This window comes from Eupeodes corollae, chromosome 2 (genome assembly GCF_945859685.1).
Source record: "Eupeodes corollae chromosome 2, idEupCoro1.1, whole genome shotgun sequence".
Classification (NCBI taxonomy): Eukaryota; Metazoa; Arthropoda; class Insecta; order Diptera; family Syrphidae; genus Eupeodes; species Eupeodes corollae.
Window position 1 is genome coordinate 157,377,177 of NC_079148.1, and position 23,237 is coordinate 157,400,413.

At 30.7% G+C, this 23,237-nt stretch overlaps 1 protein-coding gene across 1 annotated transcript in view; it reads right to left on the reverse strand.

The window, feature by feature from the left end:
- Positions 1-1,380: 1,380 nt before the first annotated feature.
- LOC129948231 (triple functional domain protein) overlaps positions 1,381-23,237 on the reverse strand; it is a 38,136-nt gene continuing 16,279 nt past the window's right edge. The window contains exons 8-19 of the mRNA XM_056059147.1: positions 11,172-11,439; positions 11,040-11,100; positions 5,916-6,021; positions 5,608-5,847; positions 4,606-4,683; positions 4,408-4,533; positions 3,343-3,458; positions 3,169-3,279; positions 2,906-3,095; positions 2,703-2,840; positions 2,341-2,607; positions 1,381-2,246 (exon numbers count right to left, since the gene is read on the reverse strand). Of these exons, the coding sequence (XP_055915122.1) occupies positions 2,022-2,246; positions 2,341-2,607; positions 2,703-2,840; positions 2,906-3,095; positions 3,169-3,279; positions 3,343-3,458; positions 4,408-4,533; positions 4,606-4,683; positions 5,608-5,847; positions 5,916-6,021; positions 11,040-11,100; positions 11,172-11,439 (1,926 nt within the window). The 3' untranslated portion in view covers positions 1,381-2,021. The remainder of the gene's footprint in view (positions 2,247-2,340; positions 2,608-2,702; positions 2,841-2,905; positions 3,096-3,168; positions 3,280-3,342; positions 3,459-4,407; positions 4,534-4,605; positions 4,684-5,607; positions 5,848-5,915; positions 6,022-11,039; positions 11,101-11,171; positions 11,440-23,237) is intronic.

Below are 23,237 nucleotides of genomic sequence, written 5' to 3' on the forward strand. Positions count from 1 at the left end.
GAATTTGATTATATTGAATTTTATTCAAACATTTATTGTTTTATTAACATATTTCGATACTTTCAATCAGGTGATTCCCTCATTTTTTTATCAGTGTAAAAATAGACTTTCTTGCTGAAGTTTTTATGTCAACTTATTGATTTTCTTTTTGATTTCTAAACTCGTACAAAATGTTTTGTTAATATTCTATTGTAAAAAACATTCCAGAAACATCTATGGTTCGAATTTCATAATATGTTTTACAATCCCAGGTAAGGTATTAAAAACCAAAAAGTAAAAAAAAATCAGAGTTGAATCCGGGAGGAGAATTATGATTGACAGAACATTAAAATTAAAATGCTTGATTTTAAGAATTGAGGGTCAAATGTATTTTCATAGCATAAAGTTTTTGAAAAAAGAGGTAGGTATACATATTTGTAAGACGTTTATGATATAACGAATTACATTATTAATAACACATCAATTTCATAGTGGCAAACTCACACAAAAAGAATCATCTTACATTTCTTTATCCTATCTATTCATATAACTTAAGGGGTATGTCACAAATCTACGAAAAATTTACAATCGTTTGATATACTATTTACATATTTACTGGATTTTGTTTATTGTGTTTTGATTAAATTGGAACATAAAATTTAATTTCAAACAAAACGAAATGGTGGGAATAAAAATTAAATATTTAGTTTTGCCAAATCACAACATTTTTAACATTTTGGACACTACAATAAGTTAAAAAATAAAGAAACGTTTATAAACCCTTAATTTTAGGAAAAATTAGGATACAAAATCAAATAAAAACAAATTCGAATAGCGTTGCTTAGATTTTATTCCCGCTGTAAAAATTGTGAAATTACTCAATCTCTGTTTCGCAAACAAAATTCCATTCTTCCGGCCAAGTACCATAAACACATTTTGTGGCCACAACTAGATGTTCATAACGGCAGAAATGGTGATATTTTTGTACGTATTAATGGAATGAGAAAATATATTGGATTCAACATTTTCAAATTGTTCAAGATGTCCAAACTCACAGTTACATACAACATTTTTGGTATATTGCTAGTCTAGATCTTGTGAATTTTATCAGATACTATATTTTTCAAAGAAAGATTTTAACACAACCAGAATTTTTCCACTGAAAGCAATTTTACTTGTTATTTGTTGAAAATTTTAAACATCCTTCTATTACAGACGGACACATTACCACCTTAGCTTTAATTCGGAAGGACCCAAATATATTCAAAAAGTCTCAACCAAATTATCATTTTTTGGAATGTAAAATCGCACAAAGAATAATAAAAAATTCAGTTAAAAGAAATTTCAATCTTATGTTGTAACAAATTACTAAAAAATATACATAACCAAATAAAAACAAAATTGTATAAACTTTCATAAGTGTTTGTCTTTATATTTATTTTTTTTTTCACTGTATCTAAAAGATTTTTTCTTATATCGCTTCACTTACAACATACTGTTTCATATTTTCCTTTAATACAAATAGGTATTATATCAATAAGTATAACATTATCAGAGTATAACATTATAATGTAAATGATACAATAAAAAATTAAAAAAATATGAATTGAAAATACAAAATAAAACATAAAAAACAAAAAATCATATCGATTAGAGTAAAATTTATTTGTAAAAAAATATTTTTTGTTCTTATTACGTAAATCACTCAAATGTTCTTAACATTAGCATTAACTAGTAGTTAAAAATAAATATAACTCTATGTAAGTATTATAAAACTCTTTCAATTCTAGAGTCGACTTAAAAAAAAAAACATTAAACCATAAATAGAGAACAATCATGTATGTGGTGTACGTGTGTTTCTAGCGCAACAAATAAAATGCAAAAATAAAATAACATAATGTTAATGAGGCAGCACTTCAAGAACAAGAACAAGAAAATGTTGTGTTCTTAAATGCAGTTTCTTTTTCCTTTCTTAGCTCACCAATAATTGCCTTTACAGATCTAACATTTCATTTGGTTTAATTTCCCCAAATCGCGGTTGTTCATGAATCTTTTGTTAACTTCTTTTGGTATTCTATAGGACTTTGAAGAGCGTTGAGAAAATTATTTTGATTTTGCAGGATATTCCTTATGGTTTCCAGCCATTCATGATTTTGTTTGACCGTAGCTGCATTGCATACATACTGGTATAGGTCCGGTCGATTAGGATCTGTTGATCTCAGTAGAAATTTATTATTTGGTAATTCCTCCAAATGCATTTTGTTAACCTTATAAAAAATAAATATTAAAAATTAACATTCTAAATCCATGCAGGTTTTTGTTTTTTTTTTTATTATTTATTAAAATAAAAATAGAACTTACTTGTAAATGAGTTCGGTAGACATATGAAGGGCTTGTGAACTGTGTCTTTTTGCCAACAATATCTGCTAAAATAATACTTTGTTCGAATAGGAATACTTGAAGTTCTCTGGGCTTCTGTACCATTGTTGCATTTCGTTCGGAATTTTTTTGTTCTTCAACACAAACCAATGGGCCGTGAAGCAGGAGTTTGCCTTGGGCTGTGATTTGTCCTCCAAACTTTTGGAGTCGTCGAACTACCATCATATCATTTACAGCTCTACAAACAACCTGGTTTAAAAAAAATTAAATTATATAAATACTATTTTTTCTTGTATTTGATATAAGAAAGTAAATTTTGTTTAGAATAAAGTTTATGTACTCACCTTCATAACATCACAAGCTTCCTCCATACTTGGTACTTCTTCTACCAGTTTGGCACGTTCGGTTTGCTTTTTTATCTCCCTTAACAATAATTCATACTTGGTTATTCTTTGTACAGGCTTTATAAGTAAATCACTTAACTGAAAAGAAGAAAATAATTTATTACAAAAATGACGCTACATACTCTAAGCGTATTATAACTTACATCTAAACGATGCTTTAGTTTCTGTCGGATTTGATCGAAATACATAACATGCTCCGATAAAACGTGTTCTGATAGTGGTTTATTTTGACAGTAAACATTGTACATCCGAAATTTCACCTCGTAACGTTTGATCATGGGACCAAGCTCTGATGGAGTTTTTATACAACGCTGCAGAGATTTCAAAAAGTTGCTGAAATCATAAAACAAAAAGAAACAGACGATCAGGAATGCAATCCAAATAGAAAATGTTCATAATAAATTACTCTCTGTGCCATTCGTAGATTGCTTCAATATTTCCAAAAATCACTCGTTCTTTACCACCTTTAAGATCTTCAGGTATGTCACTTTTGGGATTGCGAATTTCTCCGATATAACTGAAAGTTAAGATAACAAATTAAATAAAAATAATACTACTACTACAATGGCTTTGAATTTACCCATTAACAATTTGTGCTAAATCTTGAATGTAGAGCTCTTCTGTTGACAAAAGTTCTGATAAGGCGCATAACCGTTTTCGTTGTGCGGCCTCAACATCATTTGTTTCGGAGTTATTCTAATAATGCGTAGAAAGAAAATAACAATAAAAAAATCCATCAAATACAGGTAGGAACATTCATTTCGAATTTGGTTCATAAATTTTATAGTGGAGAGCGATAAATGTGTCAAGTTTGTCAGGAATAATTTTTAAAAAACATTTCTGGGCTTTTTAGTTGACATAAAGATTTTGGTTAAGTAAACAACCATTCTTTAAAAACGAAGGGTTTCCTACTTTCTGAGTTTAAAAATGGGTTGGTTTTCACTGCGAGAAACAATATTATTTTCCCCTTGTAAACTTTGGTTACAAATTATCAGAAAAAATTCAAAAAAATAACTCGGATTTTTATTTTTTTCCTTATCTTATTCAACAAAATGGATTTTTTCACTTTTAATCTTGAGCCAAATTCACTTTGTTAATTTTTTGTTCGTGGAAAGTTCAAGTTTATTCAACTGCTCAGATGCTTGTTTTAAAATATAAGTAATTGTTACAAAATTTACTCACAAAAAGAAAAATCACGCCAACAAAAAACATTAAAAAAATATAGATGAGTAATAGTTCTAACATGAATATAATGAGGTCTACAAATGCAACAAGTTCTAAGCTAATATCAATTTATTTTAAGCAGAGTGATATGGAAACAATTTTTAATAGTGACAAATATTTCCTGTTAAATGATTGCTAGTTAAAATTTAATCCGTTCTCTAGCATAGTTTTTGAATACTCATAAAATAACAGACTATTGCAAACCTTAGTTTTCGGAGTTTTTTGGTTTTGAATTTAGAAGGGCGAAAATCGGCTGAGTTTGTCCCTGTAAAAAGTAGTAGTGCATGAAAATTTGTATCGTGCCCTTTTATATGAAAATAAATACTCTAAGCCATTACTTAACACTTTAAACGTTCCTTTTTCATAAATTGAAAATTCTAAAATGAAATATTTTGGAATTGTATAGATTTTTTATATTTACCTCATCATTGTTATCTTCTGAGTTGTCGTTATTCGCATAACACAAATCAAGATCTCGTCCATTACTATCTGTACTACTAATGTCCAAGGGTTTTATGATTTTTATGGAATTCACTTCATGTTGTTCCTGTTAAGAAAATTTAAAAAAAAATTAATAATGGTAACTGTAGCTATAAAATAAATTACAAACAAAACTTACAGTTTTCTCCTTTACAATTTGCTCTATTTCAGATAAGTCCGCTGCTGCGTTGCCTTCCATTTTCTTGAATGTTCCAGCCTAGAATTAAAATTACAAATAAAATTAGCACAATGCTAAAACATTTTGGGGTTTGTACGAATGTTGAACACGAATTATTGTTTTTATCTTTCATTGAATGTATTTTTTACCCAATTAGTTAAATAATTACTTCACTATTGTTATGTATGGGTGGTTTAGTTTTCAACGTATGTGCTTTTGGTTATCTTTATAATGTGTATCAGTTAAATTAATGGCAAAAAAGGTATGGCAAAGTAACATCGATATGAAATGAGGCCGTTTAACATACTTTTTTTTTGTTCGTATAGTTCCCAAGAGTTTAAACAAAATACAAATTATTGTAATCCCTCGTAGCTGTGGACACTTAAGTTTTTCTTTTATTTATTTAAAATAAGAAACAAATAGAATCCTTTGCTTTCCAGGTAAAATTGAATGGCAAATAACTTAAGTTGAAATATGATGTCTTAAACTAACAATGAAAACCTTGTTGATGAATTTTGGAACTCAAACAAATATTGCAATTCATTAATTTATTGTTTAAAGCTTTTTGTTATGTTTATCAATTTCAAGTCAAATACAATCTAAATAATATAAAATTACTTAAATCATGACAAATTACTAAAAATGTATCGAAAACAAAAAAAAACTCGTGAAGAATTAATAAAATTGAAACAACAAAAAATAACTTCCAATGCTTTTGGAAAAATATGTTTTTGTTTTGTTTGTTACAGTCTGACTGAGTTTTTAAAAGGTAAATGCTCGAGGGTTCTTTAAACATAAAAACAGTTTTTGTCTCAGAGGTATGCTTGGCCAGAAATATCAGTTTTGTCAAATGTAAAAACTTCGGAGAGCAAAAAACAAATTCCGTTTCATTTGTCAACTTAATTTGTACTTATTAGATTGACTAAAACTTGTTGTTATTTTAAACTTAATATGAATACTTACTAAATTAACTGGATTTTCTTTCATATCCTTAAAGGCGGGTGGTCCATTCGATATGAGACAAGCGTCCTGAATAGGTTTCATTGGCGGAGGTAGTTCCAAACCAACTTCTTCCTCGGGTTCATAATCTGGTTGTTGTGAGTTATTCACTTGCGACATATACTGTTGGGCACTTGTGGGCGTTATTGAACCCGCTATTGAAGACGTTAATTCATCCCCGTGTTCTGCATGCTTTGTAGACAGCTAAAGTTAAAAATAAATTAAATGTATTGAATTAATTTGATCAAAATAGAAAAAAATAAACAACTTACTTTGAGGTTTCTTTCTGAAGCCTTCTTTGTAAGAGTCTTCTCCATCGGTGGTTTATCTACTTTGCCTTGTGAAAGCTTCCTTAATGGCTGTGGTAACCATTTTCTCCTGAAAAGCATTTTGATTTTGAGAAAGGTGTTTTTTGTATATTGATTTAAACTTAAACTTTATAGGTATATTTTTAAACTATGAAACAAATTCCTTGTTCATATTTTTTCCATCTACACTTTGTGTGTGCGATTGCTTTCACTTATTTATCAACAATGAACTCTATTTGGGTATAATGTATATACATCGTAGAGAAATAAAAATAAAACAAGACGATCCAACCCAAACACTTAAAATTTCAATAGGCTGGATAAGTTACATGAGAGCTATGTGGAAAAAAAATCTTCTTCTACTGTCATCTTTTATTATGGACAATAAGTGGTATTAAACTCACATTCCCTGTATGCCGCGGCCGTCCTCGTCGACAACAACGACGACGATCACAAAATTTGCATACAACTTTCCGCCGTCCAAATTGATTGTCTTACTATTTGTTATTTTTTTTGTCATGGTTTATCTACAATACTTGTTAAATCTTTTTTTTTCTGAACAATTTCCAAATAAGTCAACCAGTAAGGAATTGAACTGATGAACGATACTCTTTTTAGCATTTGGTTTATAAACTTTAAGAGAACAAACGTGTAAGACGGTTGCCAATTTATGGTAACTATAGGATTTCATAATTTCATGAACATAAATCTTAAGAAGTCAAGAATTAAAATTTAAACGGTTGAACAAAAAAATGGAATACCCAATAGCATCACACTAAGTACCCAATTCGTTGCGTTTACAGACAGTAATTGCTTGTTTACTTAAAACTGAATCGAGTCACAAAACCAAGAAATATTAGATTAACCTATATATCTTTCAAGACGGAAAAAATAATCCATACAAAACAACATCCCCCAAATGCACTGAATTTAATTTGTACTATTTCCGACATAAATCGCATCAAATAAAAACAGAAAGATAAAATTATTACAGTGGCAACCATATTCCTATAGACGTAGCTGTAGGCTGTGGTTTGTCAGTTTGGTTCGGTTCCCAGTTCGCCGTCTCGTCAAGAAAATAAATAAAAATGAAAGCAATGTTGAACGCCCGACGTCGTCGTCGTCGCATGAGTAGAGAGTATGTGTACATACGTTGAACGAGTATATGGAAGATTTTATTTGTACATGGATGGACGCACAATAAACAAACATAATTACAGGTGAGGGAGGAATGCGGAAAGTGGGGGGCAAGGACGCTGTCTAAAAATTATTATTATTATTCTTATAATTTTTTTATATCTCTTTTTGACAATCAGCATGATATGAAGAGGAGATTTTTTAGATATTATTTTATAAATAATTGCATTTAGGGTTGTAGCAAAATAGTAGCACTGGTACTGGTACTGCTTTGTAAAAGAGCGAGGTGACAATCGTCGAGTTGTCGTCGTTGTCGGCCGTCGTCGTTTTGATATTTTCTTTTTCTTTTTGTTTTTTTAATTTTATTTTTGGAAATATTTAATACAAAATTTTCACAGTTCCTATGAATGTTCGAGGTGCTGATGTTGGCACATTGCGATGTAAATGTCACATTAATTTAACGCATGCTTTTGCGTTAAATAAATTAAATATAGAAAAAATAAGTTTGCAATAAATGCAAATTATTTAGGATAATTTAATTAAAATCGGAATAAGTAGTTAACTTTGAATTCGTTTTCGTCAGAAAAAAATGTGTTTTGTTTATACACTTCATTCACTTAGCAAAAAAAATTCACCTTTTCAAATTTTCTTTGAACGAAACAACGAGTTGACTTGAAACATTTTTTTTAGGGTTTAGGTAGTTTGACAAATTTTTTGACGAGGTACTTACACTAACGTGAAGAAACTCCTTTTGAATTGCCCATTTTCTGTCATATTATTGATTTTCAATATTCCTCATTGCTGTTTAAATATTTCTTTTTTTGTTTCACTTTTTTTGATACATGTCAAGTCCACATTATTTTAAAAATACCACTCTAGCAGAAGAAATTTTCTACGACTATGAGGTGTTGTTGCTGTTTTAATATTTTTTTTTGTTTGTTTTTTCTCAAGTTAATATTTCGAGACACACGTTTTCACAAACTGTTCAAAATATGAGTGTTCGAAGCAAAGTGGAAGAGTTCAGCGAAATGTTGTGAAAAAAGAAGCAACACGCATAAAAGCTCAAATGAATTATACAAAGGCGGTTTTTATTATTTTTCAATGTCGAATATTTCCAATATTTTGTTTAAAGAAAATTACTCGTAATAAAAAAACAAACAGAACATAAAAGTTTCGAATAATTCTGTAATAAAAATATGATATGCTTCACTTAAAACTTAATTTTTTAAACGTTTAAAAAAATTAAATAATTTTACACAAATATGCTTATTTATTTTACCAATAGGAAATCAAACGCATAAGAGTATAAATACTCATATTGGCGATTAAGCCAAATATTAAAAAGTATTGGAAGCACTGATTTTTAAATTGTAGTTGGTTTTAAACTTATGTTAACCGAAAAGGGGACACAAAATTAATAAAGAAATCATATTTTTTTGTATGTGTTGTTACTTCAAATTAACAATAATTGTAAATAGCTAAAAAGTTCGCAGGGTTGTTTTTATGAAATCATCATCACAGTCGAACGAGTTAAAAAAAAAAACAATCAAATCTATCAGCTGACAGTCTACTCCAATTTTATCAAATACATACACATATTTATGTTTGTTTGTATTTTTTTAAATAAAGAGAAAAAATATATGTTTGTACTTAAAACGCTCGACCGTTGCTCATCGAGTAAACAAGTATCAAAAAAGTTTGATTCTTATAGAAAATTAACACCCTTCCTTAAACACACATAAATAAGCATGAGTCAGCTAAGATACAGAAACGAAAGTGCCGAACGCCGTTTATAAAACTATCAACAAATTAAATGTACAATGTGATAGCATGAACTTGCTTTTATGGTTCAAGGCTTTAGTTATTTATCATACTTTACACCGTCGCGGTCGGTCGTTCCAATTAGAACAAATTTGGCAAGGAACAAATTAAAACAATTTTGCACAACTATATGAGAACTATATTTAATGAACAGATCCACAGACGGCCGGTTGGTGTGTGACAAAAACGTCAGCTTGATGCTAAGTTTAATTTTAATCATATATTTTATTTGCAAGAAACCAATAATCTTCCCCTAAAGCAAATATAAATGAACAAGCACATAGTCGATAAGATAGATTGAAAAAAAGAACAAAGAAAAAATAAAAAACAAACTGAAGTCCAGCTACTCAAAACAATAAACAAGTAAAAAAGGGGGAACTCATAAAATACAAACTATAAATCGTAAGTGAAACCAGGAAAATTTGTATCTTCACTATTTCTAAAAATAAGTTTTCAATGCCAGCATATTTTTATTTTATCCACTATGTCCTATTTATAAAACTAGGAATCCCATATTTAATGTTCGCTTATCAAATGTGCTCTTAAATTTAAAAAACACACATTGTCCTTGAGGTTAAACGGCGATAAAAAGTTCTATAGGAATTTATTTCATCCAGAAAATAAGTTTTTGGCTATTTAAGTGAAATTTGTTCGTTTAAGGCTGTTTTGATTTTAAGACATTTAAAGTAAGAAATTATTTGGATAGGAACTGGTGGTATAAGATTTAAAAAAAAATCATCTTTCTTTTTTTTTGAGACATATCATAATATACTTGTTTTGATAGTTTTTAACTTCTTCGATGGTGGGCTTTTTTCAGGGTCTCATCTATGCCATCCGTTGATAATAATATTGTCCTAGACTGGTTTCTTTTTAACAGAATGACAATTTAAGATGTCCAAAAAGTCTCTCCAGAATTTAAGTTAAAGAAATTTCGCATAAACCACACTTTATAACCTTGTATTCCTAATTAAACCTAAGAGCACAGAATAATAAGAATTTTAAGAAGAAACGCTAGAACAAATGTATCAATAGAAGGAATTGACAAAAATAATAGTGTTTTGTTTCTGTCAAGTCGAAAAGATCGAGTCAACAACAATTAAGGAGACATTTAAACAAATCTTTATAACCCTGTATTCCTAATTAAACCTAAGGGCACAGAATACTAAGAATTTTAAGAAGAAACGCTAGATCAGTTGTACCAATAAAAGGAATTAACAAAAAATACAGTGTTTTGTTTCTGTCAAGTCAAAAAAATCGAGTCAACAACAATTAAGGAGACTTTTAAAAAAATGGGCGAAAGATGGATGCTAAAAGAAAAAATAGGAAATTAAAACATTAACAAATTTGAAAACGCCGAAGTATTTAGAAGGAAACCGATATTTTCTGTCTAAATATTTTCCAGCAATTAATTTATTGAATTCCAGACTAAATGTGACTATTTTTACAGCGAACAAAATTTAGTGTATTTAACTTCTCCAATAATCTTTAGAGGGTGACAAACCTTAATAAATAGTTCAAAGATATGTTTAAAATATTTGTGATGGATTGCACCAGGTGTTTTACACGACACAGCTAAATTAATTTTCCGATCTTATGCAACATTTATTGATGGTTTGAGTCGAAAAAAATATAATTAAATTGAGTCAGTTATTTTACTTTACAGCTTCGATTAAAAAAAATGTAAAGTAAATGGAACACGATTATATATTTAATGACATTTAGACTTCATATGCAAAAAGCTTCTAACAAAATATATTTCAATATGTCATTTACCAAATCAGCTTGTTGTATAAATTAAGTAAGGTATTTCTTTGAAAGAAGTAAGTTTAAAACCGTTATTGATCTAAGCCAACCCAAACAACTAAATACCTTTTGCAAATATAATTTAATTAATAATGAGTAGGTTTGATTGTTTCAAAATTCATCGACGGACTGGTTTTGTATAGTGTCGTATTCGTATACCCAGCATGTCATGTTAAAAGTTTAATTCTATTCGCAATTTTTTCTATGACTTGTTCTGACGTAAGGCAGGTAGGTAAATGAACAACAAGAGAGAAAAAAAACGAAGATTATTTATCTTCTCGTTGCTATTATTGTAGAAACAAAAATTATGCAATGCAACTAACTTACCCGCTAAATCCACGCCTCTTGGTTGATGATGTTAGTGGATCAGGTTTTCCGCGGACGTTATCTGTGAATAAATATGTTTTTTTTTTTAATTATTGTTATTTTTATTTTTATTTAATGTGAGAAAATACATACTTTGTTCTTGAATGGAATCGGTCTCCTTTTTGTTGGGGGTGCCTTTTTGTAAACCTGGAGGAGGTTTGAGTATTGATACAGGTACAAGTCCTTCATGAACAGGATCGTCATTATTTTGAGGATTAAGTCTTACAAGACAAAAGTCTGGATCAGTTGCCGGAGCTATTTCAATAACTTCCACTTGTTGACCCTTCACAACACTAAGTTCATTCGAGCCCGGTGTAGCGATATAATCAGACACAACCCATGTAGCTTCGAGTGCTCCAACCTAAAAATAGAAAAAATAATTCTGTTATGAATATCACCATCATCATCATCATCGTCAACATCATCCGGTCGGTATCACTTTCATGTGATTAAATTCTGCGAAATCTATACGAGGACGCTAATAATAATATCGCTTCAAAGGGAGCCCCCATTTACATATTGATTTATTTTTGGGACGAATAAACCACCCTCAAGGGGCCATACATACATATACTACCTATATAAAGTATTTCAATGAATTTATAAATAATCAAATAATGTGGGTGCACAGTTGCTTGTGGCATGAAATCAACACAGGAGGCCTACATATGACAAACATATACTTGGTTCGAAAATTGCTCCTCGCAGCTTCTTATTATTTGCATGCAATTGTTCAATCACGTTTTTAACATGTAATTTTTGCAATTAGTTTAACATTATGAGTATATGACTCGCCTATGGAGTGTGGCAAATTGTTCCCAGTGTGTAGCCTGTAGCTGCTTTTTTGTTTTGAAGGTACGTTTCGGTTTCAGTTTTCAAAGAATGTATGTATGTTGCTTTGACTGTGACTGGTGACCCGATAAATTCAAAAACACAAGTCGTCGACGTCCGTCGTCCGTTGTCGTTGTAGTCGTATGTAAGCCATCAATGCTGATAACATCGCGTGTCGATAGTGTGAATTAATTTACCACGTTAGTGCTTTTCTTTGTTCTTTTAAGGATACCGAAAGGCGTGTAGAGTAACATAAATATGCTACATGCATGTCGTACGAAGCGTTTCAAAAGGCAACTTGTTGGAAGGTGCAATATAATGTAATTAAATAGGCTATACGCAGCTATACGTAAGCTCTTAAAGGATTTTACGATTCATTTGGATTTTTTTATTTCTTTAGTTTGACTTACACACAAAAAAAACTTGACTTGTTAAAAAATAATCCTGTAATTGATACGAAACGAAAAATTAACAGTAATGAAACTATTTTTTAGTGCCTTAAAAGAAGCCAAATTTGACGACCCCTAATAATTGGGCGTTGGATTATATCTGCGTTATATTCGAACATTTTTCAAACACGCAGGTAAACAGAATCAAAAAATGTCATATGTGCAAAGAAAAGAATGAATAGCACTTTAATGTTGTTTTAAGTTGTTAATTCAGAATCAATGTTCATTCCTGGATTTCAACTTCTATTAAGTTATATTATTTTTAATATTAAATAAATAAATTAGTTGGCGCAACAGTTTGTGAGAACTAGGGCCTAGGGCCTAGTGACTTACAACTCTCAACTATTCCTGTGTGCGAGTAATGTTGCCAGGGATGCAGAGGAGGTACAGTTTTAAGCCGAATTCGAACGGCTTATATGAGAAAGCACTTTTAATGACAAGAAAAAAAAACTCTTGGAAGATTTGTCAATTCCGTGCAAGAGGCAGTACCCGTGAACAAAATTTTAGACGGCACAAGCAGGGTTTGAACCCAGGAAAACAATATTTTTTGTTTTTGAGAAAAAATCACAATAAGTTAATTAAAGTAAAGTAAACTAAAGTAACGTAAAGTAAAGTAAAGTAAAGTAAAGTAAAGTAACGTAAAGTAAAGTAAAGTAAAGTAAAGTAAAGTAAAGTAAAGTAAAGTAAAGTAAAGTAAAGTAAAGTAAAGTAAAGTAAAGTAAAGTAAAGTAAAGTAAAGTAAAGTAAAGTAAAGTAAAGTAAAGTAAAGTAAAGTAAAGTAAAGTAAAGTAAAGTAAAGTAAAGTAAAGTAAAGTAAAGTAAAGTAAAGTAAAGTAAAGTAAAGTAAAGTAAAGTAAAGTAAAGTAAAGTAAAGTAAAGTAAAGTAAAGTAAAGTAAAGTAAAGTAAAGTAAAGTAAAGTAAAGTAAAGTAAGGTAAAGTAAAGTAAAGTAAAGTAAAGTAAAGTAAAGTAAAGTAAAGTAAAGTAAAGTAAAGTAAAGTAAAGTAAAGTAAAGTAAAGTAAAGTAAAGCAAAGTAAAGTAAAGTATAGTAAGTTAAAATAATGTAAAGTAAAGTATAGTAAGGTAAAATAAAGTAAAGTAAACCATCGAGTTGCCGGTTAATTATACGATGTTTTTTAAGCTCTTTTAGAAGTTTTAGAAGCTTCGAAAAACGCAAGAAGAAAGAAGAGACACATAAAACAAGACAAAAAGCAGACCATCCCATTGTCGGATTATTACATTTAATCCCAATTAAGCCACGAAATAACAGCACAAACTATAAGTAATCATCTTTTCAAAAGTGGTTTGCAGGGATGTTTTGCTGTTAAAAAAACATTTTTGCGAACAATTATTGAAATGATGCATACAAAGTAAACATAATATTTGTATCACAATTGTAAAATGTTATGTTAATCATGAAATTTAAAAAAACAACGATTCAAAAAGAAAAATTGAAGTTGTGGATTGGTCAGTTCAAAGTCTTAATTTTCCTGCTCTCTAAAGCTGACCGAGAAAATTTCGAGGAATTTTAGAAATATAAACTGAAATCAGATAGAAACATAAAGAACTGTCTAGATTGAAGTTTCATTATATACATTTTTGAGTACTGTGATTTGTTTCGGATTTCAAATCCAGAAGCAATTAAACTTCTTTTTACCAGACCAGAACATTCATTCCCCAAATAAAACTTTGTAGAAGGTTTAAAAATTTAATTTTGGATGTTCTCTGTCACAAATTAATTTTAACTTATTAATACGAATAATATAAGTTTGTTGGAATACTTAAAAATAACTGCTGTCCATTAAGGACTTGACAACTTGCCCACGTAGTTTCAAATTGTCTAGCGGTTTTAATTCTTGAATCAGCTTGATGTCGTAGTTGAGTTTAATGAGTAGATTAACCATTGCAGTTCGAAATATGACTGCATACAAAAAATCTCATTCAATTAAAAAAAAAACGTTGATGAAGTGCAAATAAATATTATAAGTGGGTAAATACTTAAATCTTCAATTTCAACAATTTATTAAAGCTCTACCCATAAATTTTCAACTCTTCTTCTATTTCCTACAATATCAACAACCATTGATTACTCTGCTACTCTGTGTGTATAAATAAACCACGTAATATTAGAAATGATTTTGAATTCTATAAAATTCTATTGGCATAATTTATTGTAGTGTGTGGACTTAATAAATGAATCAGATGTTTCAAACATACATACACTCGTATGTCTCTCTTATTCAATTGAAAAATGCTTGAAAACAATTTAATAAATGAGAAGGTTCTTAGATTTAACTAATTAATAAAGATATCTGAGGACGTCATGGGGTTGTTTATCAAATTCCATCCAATGACCTGTAGGCCGAATATTTTATTTAAACGCTCTTATTTCAAAGTATGTTTATTGCGGTTTTGTTCTTGTTTTGTGTAAACAAATCAGAAGTGTAAACACAAGATTTGCAAAGACTTATAATTTGTATAAATAAACAACATTATTGCTGTTCAGTCAGTTTTTTTGTTTAGATAGATAATTTTTATTATAGGATATATTCCACGTGGGGAAATAAATTTATATTCTTTTTGTAGGAAGAAAGAGTAAATTGTATTCAAGCCTAAAGGCAGTATTACTACAATACCTTAAATTCTACAAGACATGTGGAAAAAGGTGTATTTGTAGTATTTGTACATGCAGGGTGGCTTAGAAGTCCTTATTTTGTATGAGAAAAATTAGTTAATTATTTGTTTAATGTTTCAAACATGAATAAATTAAACAATTATTGGAATAGAGTTAAAGGCTTTTCAAACCAAGTCCAAAACCCGGTTTTCGAGAAATAATCGGTTTTCGCCGAAAACCTACATCGAAAACTCAAGTTTTGCTATACATTTTTTGTAAACCACAAGTTTTATATAAAACCTCTAGAGAACTATGACAATTCAAAGTTGAACTAAACAAACAAACCTTTCGAAACATTCAGCGCCCAAATTAATTCAAAGAAAACAGCTAATGGCTGCTATCAAAACAAATATTTCAATTTCAAATAAATTTGGTCGTGGTAAGTAATATTATTTATACAATTTCCTTACAAAATAAGAATTATTTCTTTTCGTTTTTTATTTACAGAATATGGAGGAGGATTTGGGAGATATGAGAAACGCGGAGGAGAATAAGTATGAAAGGAAATTTCTGTTGGAGGCTAGGGCTAGGAAAACGTGCGCCAAAACATTCCACAATGTGGGAATCGTTGTTGCAGTGAATAAAATTACAACAGTGGACAATCGCAACTTGATGAACAGCCTGCCAACATCAAGAAGATCCTCAATGCATTGGACAAACTAGGCGAGTTCTCAAAGGAAGAAGCCAAAGAGATATTCATGGAAAATTGCAGCCCGTCATAACAGCTTCAGTGATCGCTTTAGATGAATGTGATTTTGCTACGAATCTGGAACTAGGAATAGACCTTTTCTGCTCCGACCATAAGGACCTACACGAAATCGCTCAGAATCTTTTCAACCCCGGCTTTAAGTTGCTCCGATGGCCACAATATATGGCGATTCTGAATGCACATTTGGCCAACAGAAGCAATAGTCATAAGCTCAGTATTTTGGATAGAATTTGTTGAGAAAGAAGAAGAAAATGTTTTAAATAAAATTAATTTTTATTGTAACAGTTTTGTTTGTTGTTGATTCTATGATATATTTTCTACACAATTAGCTTCCCTTTAGTGAATTGTTTGTACCGGTTAAAGTGAACTAAGAGGAGCCCATTCCACCCGTCCCCAGAACTTCAGTTGAAACTCTTTTCTGGACGAGCTAGTGTTACATTAAAATCAATTTGAATTGGTTAGAATCCATTTTATTTTCACAAATGATTTGAAAAGAACAAAACCTTTTAATCACAAATTTTGCCATCAATACAAAATTTGACAGCCGGTGTTAAACAAATTTAAATGTCTCATGAAAACGCGTATATGTTCGGTTTGAACGATTTTCGGGTTTTCAAAAACATTTTTCCGAAAACCCGGTTTTGGGTTTAGTGTGAAAAAGCTATAAATTAGGAGACTAGACATCTACATGATCGCACATTGTGAAAAATTATTTAAACAAAAATAAAACAGTTTGGAAGCATTGTTTTGGCGTTAATCAATCGAAGGTGAATTATCAAATCTTACTGAACAGACATTTCAACACAGTTCGACATTCTCAACTGTCAAACCATAGACATCAAGCATCGAGCTTTCTTAAACCGCTAAAAAAACACCCTGTTTGTATTTGAGTTAAAAATTCTCAAAATAGTAGACAAAAACTGTTTTCAGAGTTTAATTACTAAATTTTGTGATTTGAATTAATTTGGTTAATAGAATAAGCAAAACAATAATGTTTTGTTGTTAATTTATTTATTGCACCTTCGAGCAACAAGCTCCACAGCATTAAACAATAATGAAACTACATTCTTATAAATAAGTACCTACAATAAATCATTTTTGAATTTTATTCTTGTAAATGAAAGATCAAGATGTCCATTTATTTCATTGAACGCCCTAACTGACCTTGGAATTGGTTCATTCATTTCGTAGTTTGTTATATGTCTAGGTTGAAAAATAAGGTGTCTTTCCCTTAACGGTCTTTTTGGAGCATAAATACAAATTAAAGACAGTAAGGTAGGGCATTTAATATGGTAGGACATAATATCACGCACACAAATTATATCATGAATAGTTCTTCGAGATTTGAGCATCTGCAGACCTAGAAGGCTTTGCCTGGCTAGGGAGTTTGGACAGAAATTCCAATGCATTTAATAAAAAACATACCTTGTAAAACGATTTTGGATTTTTTGAATTCTATCGGAGAATAGTTGTTGGTGAGGGTTCCAGATGACATCAGCATATTCCAAAATAGATCTTACTAAAGTAGTGTAGAGCGCAACAAAAGTGTAGGGGTCGGAAAAATCAGTTAAATTTCTTTTTATAAATCCTAACATTGAGTTAGCTTTGGCGACGATGGCATCAACATGTGGAATAAAAGAAAATTTGCGATCGAATGTAAACCCTAGATCTTTAATTTTAAAAGTTCTTTGAAGGTGGCTTGATCTTAGAGAATAAGGAAACTCGTAAATAAAATGTTTCTTGGAGATAAAAATAACTAAAGCATTTTTTAACGTTAAGGTTAAGGCTGTTTGACTTACACCAACAGGATAAGTTATCAATTCATTTGAAGTTTAATGCAGTCGAAGTCGCTTGATACTTTCAAAAATAGTTTGAGGTTATCAGCACATATTAAATAATCAATAATAATAATATAATAAACAGAAAAGGACCAAGATGACTACCTTGAGGGACACCTGAAGTACATCTAACAGCCCTTGAAGTACATTCCTCTATTTTTACTACTTGCATTCTACCAATTAGGAATAAGCCGATCACCTGAAGTAGACTTGAGTGTATCCCGAATACTTCAAGCTTACGAAGCAATACATTGTGTTGTGACATACAGAATCGAAGGCTTTGCTGAAGTCAGTATAAATAGCATCAACTTGGCTTTGGGTTTCAATAGATTCAACCACGAAAGAAGAAAAACAAGCTAAATTAGTAACAGTCGATCTTCCAGGAACAAATCCATGTTGGTCACTACTAACATGTTCCTTCACAAGAAAATCAAGTTTTATTTTTATTAAACTTTCTAAAAGTTTAGGAATGCCAGATAACTTACAAATTCCCCTATAGTTTTCAACGTTGTTTTTAGAGCCCGATTTAAAAATTGGAATCAAGAAAGATAATTTCCAATAGCCCAGAAATATTCCGAAAGACAAAGAACGGTAAAAATAATAAGCAGAGGTAGGCAAAGAGAATTAGAGCATCGTTTTAAGACAATCGCAGAAATGCCAATCACACCAGGTTTGGGTTTGAGACTTTGTAATCCTTCTAATACATCAGCAGAATTAAGCTGTATGGACCCAATATCCACTTTGGGCAGATCATCAGAAGGAATGAAAGCATATCCCTGAGCGTTAGAGTATACGGATTCAAAATACTGAACAAAAAGTTCAAGAGTCTTATTAACTTCAGCAGATTCTTCACCTTTAAAATTCACAGAGTTGGGAATCTCAATTGATTAAGTTTGGTACTTAAAGCTACATCTGTTAAAGCTTTTTAAAGAATCAAACTATCATTATTTAGAATTAACAATGTTATTTCCAAGCGAAGATTTCAGGAAATCAAGGAATTCATTTTCAAAAATTACAAAAAAAGTTAAATTTCGTTCTTCTTTCGGCGGCTAGTTTATAATAAAGTAAAGTTTATATTTTTCAACATACTTAGAGCATAGTGTACTTTAAATTAACAAATAACAAAAATTAAACATGACCTGTATATGTTTTTCTATGCGGTCTGTATACGACAGGATATAGAAATAAAACAATCATCCTTTCTGTGAGAAAACAATTTTCAGCTTAGCAAAAAGCTTCACACGTCCTGTCTTCCCTTAATAAAAGCTTTTCCATCTGGTTCTCTCGACGAGCGACGACGACGTCGATAATATACGCAGGACGCAGGACCTAAGCTAACAAACAACACAGTAACACACAAAAATAAATTAATTACATGTCTATTTTATTTCTGCGGGAAAATTTGTGGCACAAGAGTAAAGTCAAAGAATATAAAAGGGAAATTTATGTGGACAATATCCGCCAATTAGATATGGAAATTAGTACCAACTTTCAGAGAGCGTATGTATGTATGTATGTACTGTACATATATTCGCATTCTCTATTAAAGCTGGTGCTGAAGCACGCAAGCATATCGTTGGCACAAAATTCCAATTAATTGTATTATACGAAAGTATTCTTGGGACAATTGAAGGAACCTTGTCATCTATCTTCGAGTACTGTTTCTTTTTTTTTTAAAGAGGAAGATACAATTTTATAAAAATCAATATCTTTGTTTATACGAAAAGTTTAAAATATTAATTTTGTTTCCTTAAAGCCGACCGGCCACATATCCTTGTTCAATATATATGCATAGATATGTTTATAGAAGAGGAGGATTTTAAATTACCTACTCCCATAATAACGCCCAAAGCATGTCCAAGCCGTTTTTCACTCATGTGGTTATTGATCGGATACGTGATAATAGCTATGATGACAATATTCTTTTAATATAGTTAAAGGGGCAGAGTGATGGGCGGTTGTACGTTCGTTCGCCGACATACCTAGACCTAGAAATACAAAAAAGGACACATGTACATATATACAAACGACGACGAGGGTATACAAGGCATGATTATAGATGCATTGAATATTAGCGCTTTGTTTCCACTTTATTGTGCTAAGAAGCATGCCTTTCAATATCCTCTCCGATGAAAAGGAGAGGATTATAAGGAGGCATGTTTATTCGACTAAATGAGCAGGCATTGGGAAGGATATAGTTCACTAATTGAGCAATGACATAATACGATAGATTTTTAAAATAAAGATTAAATAAAAATCTTGTTATTTGCCTTGACTTAAAGTTCATGTTTTTTTTTAAATTAATTTTCCCTTGGTTGCGTATGAATGTTTTCGAAAGATGGGTAAAAGGTTTATATTTAAATATAATCGTGTTGAAACTTAAAATTTGTCTTAGATTTAGAATTTGTTAAGTGACTTAGTTTTTGAAATTTGTCTCGGTTTCAGAGCTTTAGTTTTTGATTTTTCTTAAATTCAATTACACTGCTTCAGCAAGATTTTGTTCCTGGCAATAAAATTGCACTTTTCTGATCAGTTTTGATGGTCTTAACTGAAATTGGACTCCAGAACATCACGTCAGTTGTTGTTGATATTATTATTTACTGGTAATTTCATGAAATATTTGTTTTTTAATAAATCTCATTATTGTTTTCCAAATCAATAATCTCATCTTCAACATCTCGAAAAATATTCATAAGTTTTTAGGTTTTCTCTTCTCACATTAATCTTAAAGAAACTCTTAACCATTTTTTTTTGTTTTTATATATTCACAAGCACTAAAAGGGTTATTAGTACCCTTTATATGTTTATATTTAAACACAGTGCGAGCGTTAGGAAAATAGGTAAGGGTTTAAAAGAAGATACTGGTGCACATTGGTCTTAAAGTTCTGAGCATCAAAATGGGAGGGAAAAACAGAGTTGGCCAAAGCATTCCAAATCCTCGATGTGCTATTTAAGAAAGAATTCGGACAGTACGCCTGTAATTGAGCTCAAGGGTAAACTGATGAGCATTCCTAGAAGTGCGAGTATTACGGCTGAATTGTTTAAGGGGTGGAATGCAACTGGCTAATTCGACAGAACATTGTTTGTAAAAATATCTATAAAATAACGAAAGACATGAAACATTGCGACGGTGTTCTAGCGATGTAAATGTTTCGATTATAGTTCTGTCGCCTATCATTTTTAAAGCCCTTTTTTGAATTCTATCCAAGAGATTTAAACTTGTTTTGGGGGCACCTGCCCAGATATGCGAATTATATTCAAGCAGACGGATAAAATCTTTGTATATTATAGCCAGATCAGAAGGGGTGAAAAATTTCTTGCATCGTCGGAGAAATCCTTAGCACCTGGCAGCATTATTGGCGATATCGAATATGTGTTCATTCCATAAGAGGTGATCTGTGGTATTCATACCGAGTACTGAAAGTTAATTAGTTGGATTCGTGCACTAAACATTTTGTAGTATTATTATTAATATTTTTTAAAAAGCAGAAACGGACACTTTAAAAGATTTCAATTTTAGATTTTTGTTTTAAAAATCAAAAAATGACAGATTGAATTATCGCCTTCCAATGGAAATTCCAGTAAAAAAAATCCCAAAACTAAAGTTATCGCGTTCAGTTATAGACACACAATTTTTTCTAGTGGCGATAAGTGATGAACGACTCGTTTAATTTTTTAACGATGCGAAAAGTTATCGTCAGAGTTACAGAACATGGGTCCTGGATGCAATTGCCGCTCATGGATAGCGGCATCGGGGATGGGTTACGCTTTAACGACAGGAGACAGCATTGAGTTTTCGAAGCATTAAATTCTACACAGTTTTTGATTCCCCATTGGACAATGCTGTCAAGATCAGAATTTAATGAGCTTATCATACGCTGCCGTTTAAATTCCACATATGAAGGACAAGGATGTGAATCTAGAAACGAATATGAAAAGCTGAGGGTACTGTCGTCGGCGAAACAGTTAAATGGATTAGAAGTGACAGACAAAAGATCGTTTATGAATATAAGGAAGAGAGTCGGAGACAAAACGGAGCCCTGGGGTACACCAGCATTTATTTTATGAATTTCAGACTTGAAACCATCCAATACAACTTGTATTGAACGGTTAGAAAGGTAATTTCTAATCCAACGAAGAAGAGAATCATCAATACCAAAAATTTTCGATAAGAGAGCTTGGTGCCAAACTCTATCAAATGCTTTTGAAATATCAAGTGCAATAATCTTACTTTCTCCAAAACGATGTAAAGATTTGTTCCACAGTTCGGTGAGATGAACCATGAGATCACCAGTGGACCTATTGCTACGAAAGCCATACTGTCGGTCATTAAGAAGCTTCCATTCTTCAAGATATTTCTTAAGCTAAAAATTAATCAGCGTTTCCATGACCTTAGAAAAAAGGGACGTAAGTGCAATTGGACGATAGTTTGAGGGAGAGGAGGATTCGCCTTTTTTATGCTTAAATGGTTTTTGAAATATATTGAAAAACTATAAAAAAAATATTGGAATTTGTAATTCAAAACTATGAAAGTATTCGATTTTAGTTTACTCAAAACTTTATTTAGAGTAAAATTTAGAATTATAAATAATGAGATTCGCCAGAAACTAAGTAATATAATAAAATAATTTAAACATGAAGACAATGATTTGAACTTTGTATTATCTTAGCCTTAAAACTACGTTTTTGGATGACTTTATTATTTTTAAAAGGGCATACTTTAAAAACCTTATATGATAGAACATTTGAAAGCGAGATTTGATTCCAAAGTTATCAAACAAATTGTAAATAATAATATAATATTTCAACACAAAAAAAAAAAATAAATTATATTCCAAGACAACTTAATTTTTAAAAAACTAATTCTATAACCAGTGTCCTTTAATTTGGTTGTAAAATTGTTCGAAAGTTTTAAAAGTTTACTTCTAAGAATAATATCAAAAACATTTTAAATAAGGACCAAAAAACCGCAAATGTTTTCAATACAAAAAAAAAACTAAATTACATTTCATCAAAAAAATTGATAGTAAAATTATTTCAAAACAACTGTCAATATAAATACATTTGGCTGACCATACAAATGATATACAGTATTTTGTTCTGCACTAAAAGTTTTTTTTGTTGTTTTGTTTTGTATACGAAAAGCCGGTGTGTTTTATTATCTTACAAAATAATAAAATAATATTAAGCTGAAAATTAAGAAAAAAATAACTCACTGATGATAAACTATATGTAAACACTAAAAAGCTTTCCACGAATTTTAAATTCTAAATATAAGGTGATTTGGTTTAAAATGATACTTTTGAAAGCTCTTAAAACGAAAGTATGTGTTTCTGTTTTCTAAGGCATAATTTACTAAAACATGTACCAAAAGTTGATCGTTTGAATGAGTTGAGCTATTAGAATTTGTATTCCTAAACCACTGAAAACAGAATTTTCACTTGTACTAGTAAAAGTTGGTCCTGGTCAAGATCTATCATTCTGCATTCATCCAGGTTATTTTGGACCGCTCGCTGGTTAAGCGTCCAGAGCGTTTTCCACATAAAATGGCGAAGTAAAATACACCCACAAAAATGACGCGCGCCGTTTGACCACCGCTCCCTCCTAAACCGCTGAAAACAGAATTTTTCATTGTACTAGTAAAAGTTGCATCTAGTT